Source organism: Archocentrus centrarchus, chromosome 21, assembly GCF_007364275.1.
Source record: "Archocentrus centrarchus isolate MPI-CPG fArcCen1 chromosome 21, fArcCen1, whole genome shotgun sequence".
Lineage (NCBI taxonomy): Eukaryota > Metazoa > Chordata > Actinopteri > Cichliformes > Cichlidae > Archocentrus > Archocentrus centrarchus.
Window position 1 is genome coordinate 3,906,864 of NC_044366.1, and position 18,463 is coordinate 3,925,326.

The 18,463-nt window shown below is 45.8% G+C and overlaps 1 protein-coding gene across 1 annotated transcript in view; it reads right to left on the reverse strand.

The window, feature by feature from the left end:
• col6a3 (collagen, type VI, alpha 3) overlaps positions 1-18,463 on the reverse strand; it is an 83,566-nt gene that overhangs the window by 29,347 nt on the left and 35,756 nt on the right. The window contains 24 exon segments of the mRNA XM_030758094.1: positions 56-655; positions 867-1,460; positions 1,746-2,345; positions 2,557-3,150; positions 3,436-4,035; positions 4,248-4,308; positions 4,437-4,608; positions 4,610-4,850; positions 5,137-5,736; positions 5,949-6,542; positions 6,829-7,428; positions 7,641-8,234; positions 8,521-9,120; positions 9,333-9,926; positions 10,213-10,812; positions 11,025-11,618; positions 11,905-12,504; positions 12,717-13,310; positions 13,597-14,196; positions 14,409-15,002; positions 15,289-15,888; positions 16,101-16,694; positions 16,981-17,580; positions 17,793-18,386. Of these exon segments, the coding sequence (XP_030613954.1) occupies positions 56-655; positions 867-1,460; positions 1,746-2,345; positions 2,557-3,150; positions 3,436-4,035; positions 4,248-4,308; positions 4,437-4,608; positions 4,610-4,850; positions 5,137-5,736; positions 5,949-6,542; positions 6,829-7,428; positions 7,641-8,234; positions 8,521-9,120; positions 9,333-9,926; positions 10,213-10,812; positions 11,025-11,618; positions 11,905-12,504; positions 12,717-13,310; positions 13,597-14,196; positions 14,409-15,002; positions 15,289-15,888; positions 16,101-16,694; positions 16,981-17,580; positions 17,793-18,386 (13,014 nt within the window).

Consider the following 18,463-nt stretch of genomic DNA (forward strand, 5'->3'; position numbering starts at 1 on the left):
TGAAAAAAGTCGAGTATCATTTGGGGACAGAAAGGAGCCCTGTCTGATAACATACCAAATACAGTTGGTGATTCTGGGGTGACTTCAGTAACTGCAGCCTCCACAGAGGATTCAAGTTGCTTTTGGACACTTGGAAGGTCAGTGAATTCAGACACAGAAAGAGCAGAACTGGGCTCGCCAGTTATGGTTTGAAGTTCTCTGCTGTCAGAGCCTCTGGCTCCAATTGCAATGGTCAAGACACCCAGCTGTTTGAGAGCAGAGGCTGGTTCATCAACACTGTCAAAAGATCTTCCACCAGTCATCAATATCAGGACTTGCGGAATTCCTTCAGGGCGCCTGCTTCCAGCAGAGTCCGTGAAGACGTTATCCCTCAAGTACCGGAGAGCTGCTCCAGTGTTGAGGGGACTTCCGCCTTTGTGCCTCAAACCTCTGACACTGTCAAGGATCTCTCTTTTCGTCGTGTACGTGTTCAGATAGAACTGGACAGCTGGATCTCTGCTGTATTGAACAACCGACACACGGTCTTTGCCGTCATCCACACTCAGTGTCTCTACTTGTTTTTGGACAAAGTCTCGCATAGCTGGGAATACAGTTCTAGTACCATCAGATCCATCCAGCAAAAACACCATATCCTTCCCTGCTGGCTGTCTGACCACTAGGGAACATAAGATTTTGGCACATATTTAGCTCAGTGAATCAAATATTTGCAGCTGCAAACCAGAAGGTGAAACTGAACTTGGTCTTTACAACCACAACTATTTTGTCAAATTGCACTTGCTGATGTTCACGTAGCAACAAACATTTGATTTCACTTCAAACTCTTTCCAACCATGATACTGGAATTTAAAAATGGGTCACTTTCTTACCAGTCACTGTTGGTGTCACAGGCGTGGCCCTCACTAGCACTTTGCTCATTACAGAGGAGAGCTGTTCTTGGACATTGGGGAGGTCAGTGAACTCAGACACTGACACAGCATAACTAGGCTCATGTGATATTTTCTGCAGCTCTCTAGCATCCGAGGTCCTTGTTCCGATGCCAATCACAAAAATGCCCTGCTGTTTGAGAGCTGAGGCTGGGGTATCTACATTGTCAAAAGACCTTCCCCCAGTTAGCAAGATCAGTATCTGTGGCACACCTTGCAGGCGTCTACTCCCGGAGGAGCTTGTAAAGACATTGTCCCTGACGTATTGGAGAGCTGCCCCGGTGTTTAGGGGTCTTCCTCCTCTGTGTCTAAGCCCTCTGACCGAGTCCACCACATCCTCTCTGGTGGTGTATGTGTTCAGATAGAAATGGACCTCTGAATCTCTGCCGTACTGGACCACAGAGACACGGTCTTTGTTTTCGCCCACATTCAGTTTCTCCACCACTCTCTGTACAAAATCACGCATGGCAGGGAAGCCATTCCTTGTGCCATCTGAACCATCCAGAAGGAATACGATATCTTTTCTGGCAGTGTCAACTGAGAAAAGACAGGAAGACAAAAAATAAAATCCTTTGCCAAAAGGACTCTTGTGAGATTATCTTTGACTGGGCAGACTAATATCCTATAGGCACCAAGCCCGACTGACTTTGCTTTTCTTTTTTTTTTTCTTTTTTTGAAAGAAGAAAGCATGCTAGAAAATATGTTGAAATGTGTAAAAGGAGCTAAACAATCATCACTTTCTTTTCTTCTATCTTTGTCTCTGTACATGAAAAAAGTCGAGTATCATTTGGGGACAGAAAGGAGCCCTGTCTGATAACATACCAAATACAGTTGGTGATTCTGGGGTGACTTCAGTAACTGCAGCCTCCACAGAGGATTCAAGTTGCTTTTGGACACTTGGAAGGTCAGTGAATTCAGACACAGAAAGAGCAGAACTGGGCTCGCCAGTTATGGTTTGAAGTTCTCTGCTGTCAGAGCCTCTGGCTCCAATTGCAATGGTCAAGACACCCAGCTGTTTGAGAGCAGAGGCTGGTTCATCAACACTGTCAAAAGATCTTCCACCAGTCATCAATATCAGGACTTGCGGAATTCCTTCAGGGCGCCTGCTTCCAGCAGAGTCCGTGAAGACGTTATCCCTCAAGTACCGGAGAGCTGCTCCAGTGTTGAGGGGACTTCCGCCTTTGTGCCTCAAACCTCTGACACTGTCAAGGATCTCTCTTTTCGTCGTGTACGTGTTCAGATAGAACTGGACAGCTGGATCTCTGCTGTATTGAACAACCGACACACGGTCTTTGCCGTCATCCACACTCAGTGTCTCTACTTGTTTTTGGACAAAGTCTCGCATAGCTGGGAATCCAGTTCTAGTACCATCAGATCCATCCAGCAAAAACACCATATCCTTCCCTGCTGGCTGTCTGACCACTAGGGAACATAAGATTTTGGCACATATTTAGCTCAGTGAATCAAATATTTGCAGCTGCAAACCAGAAGGTGAAACTGAACTTGGTCTTTACAACCACAACTATTTTGTCAAATTGCACTTGCTGATGTTCACGTAGCAACAAACATTTGATTTCACTTCAAACTCTTTCCAACCATGATACTGGAATTTAAAAATGGGTCACTTTCTTACCAGTCACTGTTGGTGTCACAGGCGTGGCCCTCACTAGCACTTTGCTCATTACAGAGGAGAGCTGTTCTTGGACATTGGGGAGGTCAGTGAACTCAGACACTGACACAGCATAACTAGGCTCATGTGATATTTTCTGCAGCTCTCTAGCATCCGAGGTCCTTGTTCCGATGCCAATCACAAAAATGCCCTGCTGTTTGAGAGCTGAGGCTGGGGTATCTACATTGTCAAAAGACCTTCCCCCAGTTAGCAAGATCAGTATCTGTGGCACACCTTGCAGGCGTCTACTCCCGGAGGAGCTTGTAAAGACATTGGCCCTGACGTATTGGAGAGCTGCCCCGGTGTTTAGGGGTCTTCCTCCTCTGTGTCTAAGCCCTCTGACCGAGTCCACCACATCCTCTCTGGTGGTGTATGTGTTCAGATAGAAATGGACCTCTGAATCTCTGCCGTACTGGACCACAGAGACACGGTCTTTGTTTTCGCCCACATTCAGTTTCTCCACCACTCTCTGTACAAAATCACGCATGGCAGGGAAGCCATTCCTTGTGCCATCTGAACCATCCAGAAGGAATACGATATCTTTTCTGGCAGTGTCAACTGAGAAAAGACAGGAAGACAAAAAATAAAATCCTTTGCCAAAAGGACTCTTGTGAGATTATCTTTGACTGGGCAGACTAATATCCTATAGGCACCAAGCCCGACTGACTTTGCTTTTCTTTTTTTTTTTCTTTTTTTGAAAGAAGAAAGCATGCTAGAAAATATGTTGAAATGTGTAAAAGGAGCTAAACAATCAACAATTTCTTTTCTTCTATCTTTGTCTCTGTACATGAAAAAAGTCGAGTATCATTTGGGGACAGAAAGGAGCCCTGTCTGATAACATACCAAATACAGTTGGTGATTCTGGGGTGACTTCAGTAACTGCAGCCTCCACAGAGGATTCAAGTTGCTTTTGGACACTTGGAAGGTCAGTGAATTCAGACACAGAAAGAGCAGAACTGGGCTCGCCAGTTATGGTTTGAAGTTCTCTGCTGTCAGAGCCTCTGGCTCCAATTGCAATGGTCAAGACACCCAGCTGTTTGAGAGCAGAGGCTGGTTCATCAACACTGTCAAAAGATCTTCCACCAGTCATCAATATCAGGACTTGCGGAATTCCTTCAGGGCGCCTGCTTCCAGCAGAGTCCGTGAAGACGTTATCCCTCAAGTACCGGAGAGCTGCTCCAGTGTTGAGGGGACTTCCGCCTTTGTGCCTCAAACCTCTGACACTGTCAAGGATCTCTCTTTTCGTCGTGTACGTGTTCAGATAGAACTGGACAGCTGGATCTCTGCTGTATTGAACAACCGACACACGGTCTTTGCCGTCATCCACACTCAGTGTCTCTACTTGTTTTTGGACAAAGTCTCGCATAGCTGGGAATCCAGTTCTAGTACCATCAGATCCATCCAGCAAAAACACCATATCCTTCCCTGCTGGCTGTCTGACCACTAGGGAACATAAGATTTTGGCACATATTTAGCTCAGTGAATCAAATATTTAGCAGCTGCAAACCAGAAGGTGAAACTGAACTTGGTCTTTACAACCACAACTATTTTGTCAAATTGCACTTGCTGATGTTCACGTAGCAACAAACATTTGATTTCACTTCAAACTCTTTCCAACCATGATACTGGAATTTAAAAATGGGTCACTTTCTTACCAGTCACTGTTGGTGTCACAGGCGTGGCCCTCACTAGCACTTTGCTCATTACAGAGGAGAGCTGTTCTTGGACATTGGGGAGGTCAGTGAACTCAGACACTGACACAGCATAACTAGGCTCATGTGATATTTTCTGCAGCTCTCTAGCATCCGAGGTCCTTGTTCCGATGCCAATCACAAAAGCCCTGCCTTATGGCCCTGCTGTTTGAGAGCTGAGGCTGGGGTATCTACATTGTCAAAAGACCTTCCCCCAGTTAGCAAGATCAGTATCTGTGGCACACCTTGCAGGCGTCTACTCCCGGAGGAGCTTGTAAAGACATTGTCCCTGACGTATTGGAGAGCTGCCCGGTGTTTAGGGTCTTCCTCCTCTGTGTCTAAGCCCTCTGACCGAGTCCACCACATCCTCTCTGGTGGTGTATGTGTTCAGATAGAAATGGACCTCTGAATCTCTGCCGTACTGGACCACAGAGACACGGTCTTTGTTTTCGCCCACATTCAGTTTCTCCACCACTCTCTGTACAAAATCACGCATGGCAGGGAAGCCATTCCTTGTGCCATCTGAACCATCCAGAAGGAATACGATATCTTTTCTGGCAGTGTCAACTGAGAAAAGACAGGAAGACAAAAAATAAAATCCTTTGCCAAAAGGACTCTTGTGAGATTATCTTTGACTGGGCAGACTAATATCCTATAGGCACCAAGCCCGACTGACTTTGCTTTTCTTTTCTTTTTTTCTTTTTTTGAAAGAAGAAAGCATGCTAGAAAATATGTTGAAATGTGTAAAAGGAGCTAAACAATCATCAATTTCTTTTCTTCTATCTTTGTCTCTGTACATGAAAAAAGTCGAGTATCATTTGGGGACAGAAAGGAGCCCTGTCTGATAACATACCAAATACAGTTGGTGATTCTGGGGTGACTTCAGTAACTGCAGCCTCCACAGAGGATTCAAGTTGCTTTTGGACACTTGGAAGGTCAGTGAATTCAGACACAGAAAGAGCAGAACTGGGCTCGCCAGTTATGGTTTGAAGTTCTCTGCTGTCAGAGCCTCTGGCTCCAATTGCAATGGTCAAGACACCCAGCTGTTTGAGAGCAGAGGCTGGTTCATCAACACTGTCAAAAGATCTTCCACCAGTCATCAATATCAGGACTTGCGGAATTCCTTCAGGGCGCCTGCTTCCAGCAGAGTCCGTGAAGACGTTATCCCTCAAGTACCGGAGAGCTGCTCCAGTGTTGAGGGGACTTCCGCCTTTGTGCCTCAAACCTCTGACACTGTCAAGGATCTCTCTTTTCGTCGTGTACGTGTTCAGATAGAACTGGACAGCTGGATCTCTGCTGTATTGAACAACCGACACACGGTCTTTGCCGTCATCCACACTCAGTGTCTCTACTTGTTTTTGGACAAAGTCTCGCATAGCTGGGAATCCAGTTCTAGTACCATCAGATCCATCCAGCAAAAACACCATATCCTTCCCTGCTGGCTGTCTGACCACTAGGGAACATAAGATTTTGGCACATATTTAGCTCAGTGAATCAAATATTTAGCAGCTGCAAACCAGAAGGTGAAACTGAACTTGGTCTTTACAACCACAACTATTTTGTCAAATTGCACTTGCTGATGTTCACGTAGCAACAAACATTTGATTTCACTTCAAACTCTTTCCAACCATGATACTGGAATTTAAAAATGGGTCACTTTCTTACCAGTCACTGTTGGTGTCACAGGCGTGGCCCTCACTAGCACTTTGCTCATTACAGAGGAGAGCTGTTCTTGGACATTGGGGAGGTCAGTGAACTCAGACACTGACACAGCATAACTAGGCTCATGTGATATTTTCTGCAGCTCTCTAGCATCCGAGGTCCTTGTTCCGATGCCAATCACAAAAATGCCCTGCTGTTTGAGAGCTGAGGCTGGGGTATCTACATTGTCAAAAGACCTTCCCCCAGTTAGCAAGATCAGTATCTGTGGCACACCTTGCAGGCGTCTACTCCCGGAGGAGCTTGTAAAGACATTGTCCCTGACGTATTGGAGAGCTGCCCCGGTGTTTAGGGGTCTTCCTCCTCTGTGTCTAAGCCCTCTGACCGAGTCCACCACATCCTCTCTGGTGGTGTATGTGTTCAGATAGAAATGGACCTCTGAATCTCTGCCGTACTGGACCACAGAGACACGGTCTTTGTTTTCGCCCACATTCAGTTTCTCCACCACTCTCTGTACAAAATCACGCATGGCAGGGAAGCCATTCCTTGTGCCATCTGAACCATCCAGAAGGAATACGATATCTTTTCTGGCAGTGTCAACTGAGAAAAGACAGGAAGACAAAAAATAAAATCCTTTGCCAAAAGGACTCTTGTGAGATTATCTTTGACTGGGCAGACTAATATCCTATAGGCACCAAGCCCGACTGACTTTGCTTTTCTTTTCTTTTTTTCTTTTTTTGAAAGAAGAAAGCATGCTAGAAAATATGTTGAAATGTGTAAAAGGAGCTAAACAATCATCACTTTCTTTTCTTCTATCTTTGTCTCTGTACATGAAAAAAGTCGAGTATCATTTGGGGACAGAAAGGAGCCCTGTCTGATAACATACCAAATACAGTTGGTGATTCTGGGGTGACTTCAGTAACTGCAGCCTCCACAGAGGATTCAAGTTGCTTTTGGACACTTGGAAGGTCAGTGAATTCAGACACAGAAAGAGCAGAACTGGGCTCGCCAGTTATGGTTTGAAGTTCTCTGCTGTCAGAGCCTCTGGCTCCAATTGCAATGGTCAAGACACCCAGCTGTTTGAGAGCAGAGGCTGGTTCATCAACACTGTCAAAAGATCTTCCACCAGTCATCAATATCAGGACTTGCGGAATTCCTTCAGGGCGCCTGCTTCCAGCAGAGTCCGTGAAGACGTTATCCCTCAAGTACCGGAGAGCTGCTCCAGTGTTGAGGGGACTTCCGCCTTTGTGCCTCAAACCTCTGACACTGTCAAGGATCTCTCTTTTCGTCGTGTACGTGTTCAGATAGAACTGGACAGCTGGATCTCTGCTGTATTGAACAACCGACACACGGTCTTTGCCGTCATCCACACTCAGTGTCTCTACTTGTTTTTGGACAAAGTCTCGCATAGCTGGGAATCCAGTTCTAGTACCATCAGATCCATCCAGCAAAAACACCATATCCTTCCCTGCTGGCTGTCTGACCACTAGGGAACATAAGATTTTGGCACATATTTAGCTCAGTGAATCAAATATTTAGCAGCTGCAAACCAGAAGGTGAAACTGAACTTGGTCTTTACAACCACAACTATTTTGTCAAATTGCACTTGCTGATGTTCACGTAGCAACAAACATTTGATTTCACTTCAAACTCTTTCCAACCATGATACTGGAATTTAAAAATGGGTCACTTTCTTACCAGTCACTGTTGGTGTCACAGGCGTGGCCCTCACTAGCACTTTGCTCATTACAGAGGAGAGCTGTTCTTGGACATTGGGGAGGTCAGTGAACTCAGACACTGACACAGCATAACTAGGCTCATGTGATATTTTCTGCAGCTCTCTAGCATCCGAGGTCCTTGTTCCGATGCCAATCACAAAAATGCCCTGCTGTTTGAGAGCTGAGGCTGGGGTATCTACATTGTCAAAAGACCTTCCCCCAGTTAGCAAGATCAGTATCTGTGGCACACCTTGCAGGCGTCTACTCCCGGAGGAGCTTGTAAAGACATTGTCCCTGACGTATTGGAGAGCTGCCCCGGTGTTTAGGGGTCTTCCTCCTCTGTGTCTAAGCCCTCTGACCGAGTCCACCACATCCTCTCTGGTGGTGTATGTGTTCAGATAGAAATGGACCTCTGAATCTCTGCCGTACTGGACCACAGAGACACGGTCTTTGTTTTCGCCCACATTCAGTTTCTCCACCACTCTCTGTACAAAATCACGCATGGCAGGGAAGCCATTCCTTGTGCCATCTGAACCATCCAGAAGGAATACGATATCTTTTCTGGCAGTGTCAACTGAGAAAAGACAGGAAGACAAAAAATAAAATCCTTTGCCAAAAGGACTCTTGTGAGATTATCTTTGACTGGGCAGACTAATATCCTATAGGCACCAAGCCCGACTGACTTTGCTTTTCTTTTCTTTTTTTCTTTTTTTGAAAGAAGAAAGCATGCTAGAAAATATGTTGAAATGTGTAAAAGGAGCTAAACAATCATCACTTTCTTTTCTTCTATCTTTGTCTCTGTACATGAAAAAAGTCGAGTATCATTTGGGGACAGAAAGGAGCCCTGTCTGATAACATACCAAATACAGTTGGTGATTCTGGGGTGACTTCAGTAACTGCAGCCTCCACAGAGGATTCAAGTTGCTTTTGGACACTTGGAAGGTCAGTGAATTCAGACACAGAAAGAGCAGAACTGGGCTCGCCAGTTATGGTTTGAAGTTCTCTGCTGTCAGAGCCTCTGGCTCCAATTGCAATGGTCAAGACACCCAGCTGTTTGAGAGCAGAGGCTGGTTCATCAACACTGTCAAAAGATCTTCCACCAGTCATCAATATCAGGACTTGCGGAATTCCTTCAGGGCGCCTGCTTCCAGCAGAGTCCGTGAAGACGTTATCCCTCAAGTACCGGAGAGCTGCTCCAGTGTTGAGGGGACTTCCGCCTTTGTGCCTCAAACCTCTGACACTGTCAAGGATCTCTCTTTTCGTCGTGTACGTGTTCAGATAGAACTGGACAGCTGGATCTCTGCTGTATTGAACAACCGACACACGGTCTTTGCCGTCATCCACACTCAGTGTCTCTACTTGTTTTTGGACAAAGTCTCGCATAGCTGGGAATCCAGTTCTAGTACCATCAGATCCATCCAGCAAAAACACCATATCCTTCCCTGCTGGCTGTCTGACCACTAGGGAACATAAGATTTTGGCACATATTTAGCTCAGTGAATCAAATATTTAGCAGCTGCAAACCAGAAGGTGAAACTGAACTTGGTCTTTACAACCACAACTATTTTGTCAAATTGCACTTGCTGATGTTCACGTAGCAACAAACATTTGATTTCACTTCAAACTCTTTCCAACCATGATACTGGAATTTAAAAATGGGTCACTTTCTTACCAGTCACTGTTGGTGTCACAGGCGTGGCCCTCACTAGCACTTTGCTCATTACAGAGGAGAGCTGTTCTTGGACATTGGGGAGGTCAGTGAACTCAGACACTGACACAGCATAACTAGGCTCATGTGATATTTTCTGCAGCTCTCTAGCATCCGAGGTCCTTGTTCCGATGCCAATCACAAAAATGCCCTGCTGTTTGAGAGCTGAGGCTGGGGTATCTACATTGTCAAAAGACCTTCCCCCAGTTAGCAAGATCAGTATCTGTGGCACACCTTGCAGGCGTCTACTCCCGGAGGAGCTTGTAAAGACATTGTCCCTGACGTATTGGAGAGCTGCCCCGGTGTTTAGGGGTCTTCCTCCTCTGTGTCTAAGCCCTCTGACCGAGTCCACCACATCCTCTCTGGTGGTGTATGTGTTCAGATAGAAATGGACCTCTGAATCTCTGCCGTACTGGACCACAGAGACACGGTCTTTGTTTTCGCCCACATTCAGTTTCTCCACCACTCTCTGTACAAAATCACGCATGGCAGGGAAGCCATTCCTTGTGCCATCTGAACCATCCAGAAGGAATACGATATCTTTTCTGGCAGTGTCAACTGAGAAAAGACAGGAAGACAAAAAATAAAATCCTTTGCCAAAAGGACTCTTGTGAGATTATCTTTGACTGGGCAGACTAATATCCTATAGGCACCAAGCCCGACTGACTTTGCTTTTCTTTTCTTTTTTTCTTTTTTTGAAAGAAGAAAGCATGCTAGAAAATATGTTGAAATGTGTAAAAGGAGCTAAACAATCATCACTTTCTTTTCTTCTATCTTTGTCTCTGTACATGAAAAAAGTCGAGTATCATTTGGGGACAGAAAGGAGCCCTGTCTGATAACATACCAAATACAGTTGGTGATTCTGGGGTGACTTCAGTAACTGCAGCCTCCACAGAGGATTCAAGTTGCTTTTGGACACTTGGAAGGTCAGTGAATTCAGACACAGAAAGAGCAGAACTGGGCTCGCCAGTTATGGTTTGAAGTTCTCTGCTGTCAGAGCCTCTGGCTCCAATTGCAATGGTCAAGACACCCAGCTGTTTGAGAGCAGAGGCTGGTTCATCAACACTGTCAAAAGATCTTCCACCAGTCATCAATATCAGGACTTGCGGAATTCCTTCAGGGCGCCTGCTTCCAGCAGAGTCCGTGAAGACGTTATCCCTCAAGTACCGGAGAGCTGCTCCAGTGTTGAGGGGACTTCCGCCTTTGTGCCTCAAACCTCTGACACTGTCAAGGATCTCTCTTTTCGTCGTGTACGTGTTCAGATAGAACTGGACAGCTGGATCTCTGCTGTATTGAACAACCGACACACGGTCTTTGCCGTCATCCACACTCAGTGTCTCTACTTGTTTTTGGACAAAGTCTCGCATAGCTGGGAATCCAGTTCTAGTACCATCAGATCCATCCAGCAAAAACACCATATCCTTCCCTGCTGGCTGTCTGACCACTAGGGAACATAAGATTTTGGCACATATTTAGCTCAGTGAATCAAATATTTAGCAGCTGCAAACCAGAAGGTGAAACTGAACTTGGTCTTTACAACCACAACTATTTTGTCAAATTGCACTTGCTGATGTTCACGTAGCAACAAACATTTGATTTCACTTCAAACTCTTTCCAACCATGATACTGGAATTTAAAAATGGGTCACTTTCTTACCAGTCACTGTTGGTGTCACAGGCGTGGCCCTCACTAGCACTTTGCTCATTACAGAGGAGAGCTGTTCTTGGACATTGGGGAGGTCAGTGAACTCAGACACTGACACAGCATAACTAGGCTCATGTGATATTTTCTGCAGCTCTCTAGCATCCGAGGTCCTTGTTCCGATGCCAATCACAAAAATGCCCTGCTGTTTGAGAGCTGAGGCTGGGGTATCTACATTGTCAAAAGACCTTCCCCCAGTTAGCAAGATCAGTATCTGTGGCACACCTTGCAGGCGTCTACTCCCGGAGGAGCTTGTAAAGACATTGTCCCTGACGTATTGGAGAGCTGCCCCGGTGTTTAGGGGTCTTCCTCCTCTGTGTCTAAGCCCTCTGACCGAGTCCACCACATCCTCTCTGGTGGTGTATGTGTTCAGATAGAAATGGACCTCTGAATCTCTGCCGTACTGGACCACAGAGACACGGTCTTTGTTTTCGCCCACATTCAGTTTCTCCACCACTCTCTGTACAAAATCACGCATGGCAGGGAAGCCATTCCTTGTGCCATCTGAACCATCCAGAAGGAATACGATATCTTTTCTGGCAGTGTCAACTGAGAAAAGACAGGAAGACAAAAAATAAAATCCTTTGCCAAAAGGACTCTTGTGAGATTATCTTTGACTGGGCAGACTAATATCCTATAGGCACCAAGCCCGACTGACTTTGCTTTTCTTTTCTTTTTTTCTTTTTTTGAAAGAAGAAAGCATGCTAGAAAATATGTTGAAATGTGTAAAAGGAGCTAAACAATCATCACTTTCTTTTCTTCAATCTTTGTCTCTGTACATGAAAAAAGTCGAGTATCATTTGGGGACAGAAAGGAGCCCTGTCTGATAACATACCAAATACAGTTGGTGATTCTGGGGTGACTTCAGTAACTGCAGCCTCCACAGAGGATTCAAGTTGCTTTTGGACACTTGGAAGGTCAGTGAATTCAGACACAGAAAGAGCAGAACTGGGCTCGCCAGTTATGGTTTGAAGTTCTCTGCTGTCAGAGCCTCTGGCTCCAATTGCAATGGTCAAGACACCCAGCTGTTTGAGAGCAGAGGCTGGTTCATCAACACTGTCAAAAGATCTTCCACCAGTCATCAATATCAGGACTTGCGGAATTCCTTCAGGGCGCCTGCTTCCAGCAGAGTCCGTGAAGACGTTATCCCTCAAGTACCGGAGAGCTGCTCCAGTGTTGAGGGGACTTCCGCCTTTGTGCCTCAAACCTCTGACACTGTCAAGGATCTCTCTTTTCGTCGTGTACGTGTTCAGATAGAACTGGACAGCTGGATCTCTGCTGTATTGAACAACCGACACACGGTCTTTGCCGTCATCCACACTCAGTGTCTCTACTTGTTTTTGGACAAAGTCTCGCATAGCTGGGAATCCAGTTCTAGTACCATCAGATCCATCCAGCAAAAACACCATATCCTTCCCTGCTGGCTGTCTGACCACTAGGGAACATAAGATTTTGGCACATATTTAGCTCAGTGAATCAAATATTTAGCAGCTGCAAACCAGAAGGTGAAACTGAACTTGGTCTTTACAACCACAACTATTTTGTCAAATTGCACTTGCTGATGTTCACGTAGCAACAAACATTTGATTTCACTTCAAACTCTTTCCAACCATGATACTGGAATTTAAAAATGGGTCACTTTCTTACCAGTCACTGTTGGTGTCACAGGCGTGGCCCTCACTAGCACTTTGCTCATTACAGAGGAGAGCTGTTCTTGGACATTGGGGAGGTCAGTGAACTCAGACACTGACACAGCATAACTAGGCTCATGTGATATTTTCTGCAGCTCTCTAGCATCCGAGGTCCTTGTTCCGATGCCAATCACAAAAATGCCCTGCTGTTTGAGAGCTGAGGCTGGGGTATCTACATTGTCAAAAGACCTTCCCCCAGTTAGCAAGATCAGTATCTGTGGCACACCTTGCAGGCGTCTACTCCCGGAGGAGCTTGTAAAGACATTGTCCCTGACGTATTGGAGAGCTGCCCCGGTGTTTAGGGGTCTTCCTCCTCTGTGTCTAAGCCCTCTGACCGAGTCCACCACATCCTCTCTGGTGGTGTATGTGTTCAGATAGAAATGGACCTCTGAATCTCTGCCGTACTGGACCACAGAGACACGGTCTTTGTTTTCGCCCACATTCAGTTTCTCCACCACTCTCTGTACAAAATCACGCATGGCAGGGAAGCCATTCCTTGTGCCATCTGAACCATCCAGAAGGAATACGATATCTTTTCTGGCAGTGTCAACTGAGAAAAGACAGGAAGACAAAAAATAAAATCCTTTGCCAAAAGGACTCTTGTGAGATTATCTTTGACTGGGCAGACTAATATCCTATAGGCACCAAGCCCGACTGACTTTGCTTTTCTTTTCTTTTTTTCTTTTTTTGAAAGAAGAAAGCATGCTAGAAAATATGTTGAAATGTGTAAAAGGAGCTAAACAATCATCACTTTCTTTTCTTCTATCTTTGTCTCTGTACATGAAAAAAGTCGAGTATCATTTGGGGACAGAAAGGAGCCCTGTCTGATAACATACCAAATACAGTTGGTGATTCTGGGGTGACTTCAGTAACTGCAGCCTCCACAGAGGATTCAAGTTGCTTTTGGACACTTGGAAGGTCAGTGAATTCAGACACAGAAAGAGCAGAACTGGGCTCGCCAGTTATGGTTTGAAGTTCTCTGCTGTCAGAGCCTCTGGCTCCAATTGCAATGGTCAAGACACCCAGCTGTTTGAGAGCAGAGGCTGGTTCATCAACACTGTCAAAAGATCTTCCACCAGTCATCAATATCAGGACTTGCGGAATTCCTTCAGGGCGCCTGCTTCCAGCAGAGTCCGTGAAGACGTTATCCCTCAAGTACCGGAGAGCTGCTCCAGTGTTGAGGGGACTTCCGCCTTTGTGCCTCAAACCTCTGACACTGTCAAGGATCTCTCTTTTCGTCGTGTACGTGTTCAGATAGAACTGGACAGCTGGATCTCTGCTGTATTGAACAACCGACACACGGTCTTTGCCGTCATCCACACTCAGTGTCTCTACTTGTTTTTGGACAAAGTCTCGCATAGCTGGGAATCCAGTTCTAGTACCATCAGATCCATCCAGCAAAAACACCATATCCTTCCCTGCTGGCTGTCTGACCACTAGGGAACATAAGATTTTGGCACATATTTAGCTCAGTGAATCAAATATTTAGCAGCTGCAAACCAGAAGGTGAAACTGAACTTGGTCTTTACAACCACAACTATTTTGTCAAATTGCACTTGCTGATGTTCACGTAGCAACAAACATTTGATTTCACTTCAAACTCTTTCCAACCATGATACTGGAATTTAAAAATGGGTCACTTTCTTACCAGTCACTGTTGGTGTCACAGGCGTGGCCCTCACTAGCACTTTGCTCATTACAGAGGAGAGCTGTTCTTGGACATTGGGGAGGTCAGTGAACTCAGACACTGACACAGCATAACTAGGCTCATGTGATATTTTCTGCAGCTCTCTAGCATCCGAGGTCCTTGTTCCGATGCCAATCACAAAAATGCCCTGCTGTTTGAGAGCTGAGGCTGGGGTATCTACATTGTCAAAAGACCTTCCCCCAGTTAGCAAGATCAGTATCTGTGGCACACCTTGCAGGCGTCTACTCCCGGAGGAGCTTGTAAAGACATTGTCCCTGACGTATTGGAGAGCTGCCCCGGTGTTTAGGGGTCTTCCTCCTCTGTGTCTAAGCCCTCTGACCGAGTCCACCACATCCTCTCTGGTGGTGTATGTGTTCAGATAGAAATGGACCTCTGAATCTCTGCCGTACTGGACCACAGAGACACGGTCTTTGTTTTCGCCCACATTCAGTTTCTCCACCACTCTCTGTACAAAATCACGCATGGCAGGGAAGCCATTCCTTGTGCCATCTGAACCATCCAGAAGGAATACGATATCTTTTCTGGCAGTGTCAACTGAGAAAAGACAGGAAGACAAAAAATAAAATCCTTTGCCAAAAGGACTCTTGTGAGATTATCTTTGACTGGGCAGACTAATATCCTATAGGCACCAAGCCCGACTGACTTTGCTTTTCTTTTCTTTTTTTCTTTTTTTGAAAGAAGAAAGCATGCTAGAAAATATGTTGAAATGTGTAAAAGGAGCTAAACAATCATCACTTTCTTTTCTTCTATCTTTGTCTCTGTACATGAAAAAAGTCGAGTATCATTTGGGGACAGAAAGGAGCCCTGTCTGATAACATACCAAATACAGTTGGTGATTCTGGGGTGACTTCAGTAACTGCAGCCTCCACAGAGGATTCAAGTTGCTTTTGGACACTTGGAAGGTCAGTGAATTCAGACACAGAAAGAGCAGAACTGGGCTCGCCAGTTATGGTTTGAAGTTCTCTGCTGTCAGAGCCTCTGGCTCCAATTGCAATGGTCAAGACACCCAGCTGTTTGAGAGCAGAGGCTGGTTCATCAACACTGTCAAAAGATCTTCCACCAGTCATCAATATCAGGACTTGCGGAATTCCTTCAGGGCGCCTGCTTCCAGCAGAGTCCGTGAAGACGTTATCCCTCAAGTACCGGAGAGCTGCTCCAGTGTTGAGGGGACTTCCGCCTTTGTGCCTCAAACCTCTGACACTGTCAAGGATCTCTCTTTTCGTCGTGTACGTGTTCAGATAGAACTGGACAGCTGGATCTCTGCTGTATTGAACAACCGACACACGGTCTTTGCCGTCATCCACACTCAGTGTCTCTACTTGTTTTTGGACAAAGTCTCGCATAGCTGGGAATCCAGTTCTAGTACCATCAGATCCATCCAGCAAAAACACCATATCCTTCCCTGCTGGCTGTCTGACCACTAGGGAACATAAGATTTTGGCACATATTTAGCTCAGTGAATCAAATATTTAGCAGCTGCAAACCAGAAGGTGAAACTGAACTTGGTCTTTACAACCACAACTATTTTGTCAAATTGCACTTGCTGATGTTCACGTAGCAACAAACATTTGATTTCACTTCAAACTCTTTCCAACCATGATACTGGAATTTAAAAATGGGTCACTTTCTTACCAGTCACTGTTGGTGTCACAGGCGTGGCCCTCACTAGCACTTTGCTCATTACAGAGGAGAGCTGTTCTTGGACATTGGGGAGGTCAGTGAACTCAGACACTGACACAGCATAACTAGGCTCATGTGATATTTTCTGCAGCTCTCTAGCATCCGAGGTCCTTGTTCCGATGCCAATCACAAAAATGCCCTGCTGTTTGAGAGCTGAGGCTGGGGTATCTACATTGTCAAAAGACCTTCCCCCAGTTAGCAAGATCAGTATCTGTGGCACACCTTGCAGGCGTCTACTCCCGGAGGAGCTTGTAAAGACATTGTCCCTGACGTATTGGAGAGCTGCCCCGGTGTTTAGGGGTCTTCCTCCTCTGTGTCTAAGCCCTCTGACCGAGTCCACCACATCCTCTCTGGTGGTGTATGTGTTCAGATAGAAATGGACCTCTGAATCTCTGCCGTACTGGACCACAGAGACACGGTCTTTGTTTTCGCCCACATTCAGTTTCTCCACCACTCTCTGTACAAAATCACGCATGGCAGGGAAGCCATTCCTTGTGCCATCTGAACCATCCAGAAGGAATACGATATCTTTTCTGGCAGTGTCAACTGAGAAAAGACAGGAAGACAAAAAATAAAATCCTTTGCCAAAAGGACTCTTGTGAGATTATCTTTGACTGGGCAGACTAATATCCTATAGGCACCAAGCCCGACTGACTTTGCTTTTCTTTTCTTTTTTTCTTTTTTTGAAAGAAGAAAGCATGCTAGAAAATATGTTGAAATGTGTAAAAGGAGCTAAACAATCATCACTTTCTTTTCTTCTATCTTTGTCTCTGTACATGAAAAAAGTCGAGTATCATTTGGGGACAGAAAGGAGCCCTGTCTGATAACATACCAAATACAGTTGGTGATTCTGGGGTGACTTCAGTAACTGCAGCCTCCACAGAGGATTCAAGTTGCTTTTGGACACTTGGAAGGTCAGTGAATTCAGACACAGAAAGAGCAGAACTGGGCTCGCCAGTTATGGTTTGAAGTTCTCTGCTGTCAGAGCCTCTGGCTCCAATTGCAATGGTCAAGACACCCAGCTGTTTGAGAGCAGAGGCTGGTTCATCAACACTGTCAAAAGATCTTCCACCAGTCATCAATATCAGGACTTGCGGAATTCCTTCAGGGCGCCTGCTTCCAGCAGAGTCCGTGAAGACGTTATCCCTCAAGTACCGGAGAGCTGCTCCAGTGTTGAGGGGACTTCCGCCTTTGTGCCTCAAACCTCTGACACTGTCAAGGATCTCTCTTTTCGTCGTGTACGTGTTCAGATAGAACTGGACAGCTGGATCTCTGCTGTATTGAACAACCGACACACGGTCTTTGCCGTCATCCACACTCAGTGTCTCTACTTGTTTTTGGACAAAGTCTCGCATAGCTGGGAATCCAGTTCTTGTACCATCAGATCCATCCAGCAAAAACACCATATCCTTCCCTGCTGGCTGTCTGACCACTAGGGAACATAAGATTTTGGCACATATTTAGCTCAGTGAATCAAATATTTAGCAGCTGCAAACCAGAAGGTGAAACTGAACTTGGTCTTTACAACCACAACTATTTTGTCAAATTGCACTTGCTGATGTTCACGTAGCAACAAACATTTGATTTCACTTCAAACTCTTTCCAACCATGATACTGGAATTTAAAAATGGGTCACTTTCTTACCAGTCACTGTTGGTGTCACAGGCGGGGCCCTTACTAGCACTTTGCTCATTACAGAGGAGAGCTGTTCTTGGACATTGGGGAGGTCAGTGAAATTAGACACTGACACAGCATAACTAGGCTCATGTGATATTTTCTGCAGCTCTCTAGCATCCGAGGTCCTTGTTCCGATGCCAATCACAAAAATGCCCTGCTGTTTGAGAGCTGAGGCTGGGGTATCTACATTGTCAAAAGACCTTCCCCCAGTTAGCAAGATCAGTATCTGTGGCACACCTTGCAGGCGTCTACTCCCGGAGGAGCTTGTAAAGACATTGTCCCTGACGTATTGGAGAGCTGCCCCGGTGTTTAGGGGTCTTCCTCCTCTGTGTCTAAGCCCTCTGACCGAGTCCACCACATCCTCTCTGGTGGTGTATGTGTTCAGATAGAAATGGACCTCTGAATCTCTGCCGTACTGGACCACAGAGACACGGTCTTTGTTTTCGCCCACATTCAGTTTCTCCACCACTCTCTGTACAAAATCACGCATGGCAGGGAAGCCATTCCTTGTGCCATCTGAACCATCCAGAAGGAATACGATATCTTTTCTGGCAGTGTCAACTGAGAAAAGACAGGAAGACAAAAAATAAAATCCTTTGCCAAAAGGACTCTTGTGAGATTATCTTTGACTGGGCAGA